Genomic DNA, 3,936 nt, shown 5'->3' with positions numbered 1-3,936 from the left:
TACATCCATCGCAGATTTCTTCTGCTTTCATTTTTCACACTACTGTACAACATCCAAGCCAGCACGGCGCCAGCAATCTGAAAAAAGCAACGGAAAGACTCAGACTTTTTAAGTAAAAAAAAAAAATCTAAACACAATCCACGCCGCTGCCACTCACCTCGCCAATAATCAAAATCCAACTGACCACACTGAACATGAGCATCTTGCCCGACAGGTACTCCTCGAACTTCGCCTGACAGCCCTCGTTGTAGATGTTATCGACGATTTGACAGTTGCGGTCCTTGCAACACGTGCGCGGTATGTCGTGCTGTATGCGATGATAGTCGTCGGTGTTGTTGACCCCGCAGCAGTGTAACTAATAAACGTACAACAACAACAATAAAAACACAAAATATAAATTAATGTTGATTGATGCGAAAAGGTGCGGTAAGTGTAATAAACTTGATGACACTTYCATTTTTGTTGTCCTATGTGTGTGTGTACATACCCAATTCTCGTAGTAGGCCAATGCGCCCGGCTCTTTTAGCTCGTATTCCCACAGCTCCTCGAAGCCGTCGTGTACGCTGCCCGCCAGCCCATCCTTGGTGCCTTGTGAGGCCATCGCAGCCAAAATGAGTTGTAAAAGTATCAACACTATCAAGCTGACTATGTACTACATAAAATAATTATTTTATTTATATTTYTCTACAAATACAYTAGCATGAATTGCATTTTGTGCATTTATTGTACTTACAACAATCAATTTTTTKCGTGACTCGTGTATGGCCGCCAAACAACCGAATATCGAAATCACCACAATTATAATGCCCAGCGTAATTATGAGCCCACCGGCTAAATTCTCACCATGATCGATGTTGTTGTTGGCAGCGCTGACCAATACAAAAATCCCAAATGCGATTACAACAATGCCGAGCAGCTGAAAAATAATTGCCATTATTATACAATATGCTTAACAAAAATACATAAAACTACGAGTATGCAAATAATGAGTTGAATACAGGGTGTGACAAGATGTGACTCAAAAATATAGACATATGTATATCAACTAAAAAAAACCTTTTGTATAAAGTATATTAGATCTAGGAAAACTAAAGCCATTTTTCGAACAGATGGTCTTGGTAATCTGCATCTCACGTGATACAAGTGTGTTAGAGTTACGCTTTATKGCGTTCAAAATATAAGATTTTATACTGGTAGTACTTATAAGACTTTTCATTGATTTCTCGACTCAGTAYTTTTTGCACACGCGTCAAAGAAGGAAATGCCATAATATTTTCTGYTTTTCTTCGATATGGGTGAAAACGCAGACCAAGCAGTTAAAAATATKAATAAAGTTTACAGTTCTGATGCTGTACTGCTCTCCGATAATTTCGATGTCGAAGATGTAACAACTGTCGAAAATATGGATAAACTAAAGGAAATCCCCGATTCCGATCGTCATATAAATATAAGACTTTTTGTTCCGTATTTCCATCTGCAAATCGCTTGTTGTAACGGTTATCTAATTAGGTAGGCCCAGGAATCGTACTGTTTCGACGGGGTCGGACCACAAGGAGAGGGTTGTCAGATACGTAGGGTTAGCCGGGAATGCAAGGGGGTGTTACTGTATCCAGAATGAAGGCTCACTATCGATTCTCGCGGCAACTCAAGCTCTTCGACTGTAATGGGTGGGTACTTCACTCCAAGTACCCCATTCACTTAGAGGGAGTCCGTGAACCTGTTTATGACTCCACTGTGAATAACGGTCAGTGCGTGTCTGAAGTTTGTTGCGTCCGAAGTCTGGTCGGCGTATTCCTTTATGTCGTCGACGTAGTTAAGRAAGGATCAATTGATGCTCATAGGAGTCGTTTTCACTACAAGCAGGTGACTGCAAGGATATTTTCTACGAAAGCACCTCCGCAAAAACTGCCGGGGAAAAATTCGGCAGATGAAAAATTATCCCCAAGACAAACTCGATAATAATACTATTAATGCAAAAATAATGGATTTTTTTACTAGACTTATTATAAATTTTCTTTTTATTTAATTGGCATTGAAATGGAAATGTAAGTATTTGCCAAATTTCTGATCCCATTAAGGAGTAATTTCTATTGTTGTCCTCAGACGGCATATGCTTTTCAAATGGTGCCTTTGCAGAGCTACTTTGGAATTCCAATAATAATTCTGAAGGAATCTTATTCAAAACACATATGGTATCTGATGGGAAAACTGTTACTCGACTTAGCTATGGAACTTCGTTTGATAGCTTCATACTAAATATGCCTAGTAAGTAACGAACAGCATACGATTGGATTAGCTCTCATACGGGCGACTATTTTGCGACCTTTAATATGTTTACAAAATGTAAACGGTGTTCCAGCTAAATCTAGTCTYATCACTAATTTTTGTTTTCTGCAAAGTTTACTCATAATTCGTGTTAAACTCCTATTTAAATGCATTATTCATTGATAATTCATTACAGAGTTGCATTCTCCAAYATGTTTATAATGTTGTTTTCAATGAGCTCTCTTATAGCTGTTAGCTGCGAAGAGTTATTCCAAAAYATGATTAAAAACAGGTGTTTACAAGAAAAGCAAAAGAAACAAGGCTCTAATGATGCAAAGAACAAAAATAATTTGTTATAAACACATTCACCACAGATTTATAAATAGCAACATACCCTGCAGGAAATCAAATTATGCTGGCGGAAATACCAACGAGGTTGCTCTGCTATATATGGAAAATGTCACCCACATGATAAGAACTTAGACAAAATTGAAAAATATGTAGATTTCCATTAGTGAAGCTAACAAAATAATAAATTATTTAAATTTTTTTTCTCATATGTGACTACAAAAAATTTTTCTACTAGCACAGTTATTAGTGCAACAAAACTTCAAAAATTGAAAGTAATGCAATTCCAATTTAAATCTACACCACTTAAAATTTTTCCAGCAGGGTACGTGAATATTCTTATAGATGCATATGCCGTACGCGCTGTATTACTCCCCACTGCAATTAAGGCCATACAAAAAAACGAAATTAAATGAAAATAATACTTTAACTATTACTCACCGTAAATATGAAATTTAGCAGCAACAACAAATGCTTTGCTGTAGTTTTACCTAAGCCCATTGTGTCTCCTTTGAAATTTTAGTTTTTAAATAACAAATATTCACCGTTAAATTAGTAGAATTCCAATATGTTTCATTTAGCTGCTGATGTAACCGTATTAACTCACTTTTGTTGGTTTGCCGAGACAAAAATGGTAAAACAACTGACTAAGCTTTAGGCTATTCGCACACTTGTGGCAGATTTCGCGCTTTTCCAATATGACGGCAATTATTTTAGATTGCAAATTTACAGCTGCAAATTAGATAGTTGTAAAATAGCTGAAGCGTTGAGATTTCACACGTTTTTTACAACTTTTTTAGAGAAACAAATTTCGTTAACCCTTCGCCACTCACCAGTCGCCTCAATCACTGCGCCGGTGTCAGCGCGCGTTCGTAAACTGACTGAAAACACTGCATTTAAAAYTTAACAAAAATCCCACATACTTATTCTATATTATATGGAAATCTATAGAATTTTATACTTTAACAATATTTTTATTTTGAAACGCTCATGCCTGCGTGCATGTGTGTGTATGTATGTATATTTGTGTGTGGGCACATTCACTTGGTAGGGGAGATCGTGCGACGCAAATGAGTTGTTTGGCTAAGGCTATGTGCATACTGCAGCGACGATCAGAGCGTGGATGAGTAGAAAGGCGTCAATGTAGAGTGTAACGAAAACGTAGTAGAAGAGAAGATTTATTGTTGATGAAAAATKAGGCTTTTTTAAGGAAACTTTAAGTAAAATATTAAAACAAGGTACACGTAAAATATAGAAACCACATTGAAATTAATTTTACATTAAAAATTTCTAAAAAAAAATTCAAATTTTTCCAATTAAAAA

The 3,936-nt window shown here is 36.5% G+C and overlaps 1 protein-coding gene across 1 annotated transcript; it reads right to left on the bottom strand.

The window, feature by feature from the left end:
• Window positions 1-3,509, bottom strand: LOC108971791 (tetraspanin-9; the record flags this gene model as incomplete). The annotated part of the gene is given in 5 exon segments (XM_018938070.1): window positions 1-77; window positions 158-355; window positions 488-652; window positions 734-916; window positions 3,055-3,509. Coding segments are annotated over 5 exon segments (683 nt in total), but the record flags the coding sequence as incomplete, so codon positions are not given.
• Window positions 3,510-3,936: the final 427 nt, after the last annotated feature.

The sequence above is a fragment of the Bactrocera latifrons genome, unplaced genomic scaffold, assembly GCF_001853355.1.
Source record: "Bactrocera latifrons isolate USDA-ARS-PBARC rearing strain unplaced genomic scaffold, ASM185335v1 scaffold_36, whole genome shotgun sequence".
NCBI classification, from domain to species: Eukaryota; Metazoa; Arthropoda; class Insecta; order Diptera; family Tephritidae; genus Bactrocera; species Bactrocera latifrons.
This window is presented reverse-complemented; position numbering and strand designations above follow the sequence as displayed.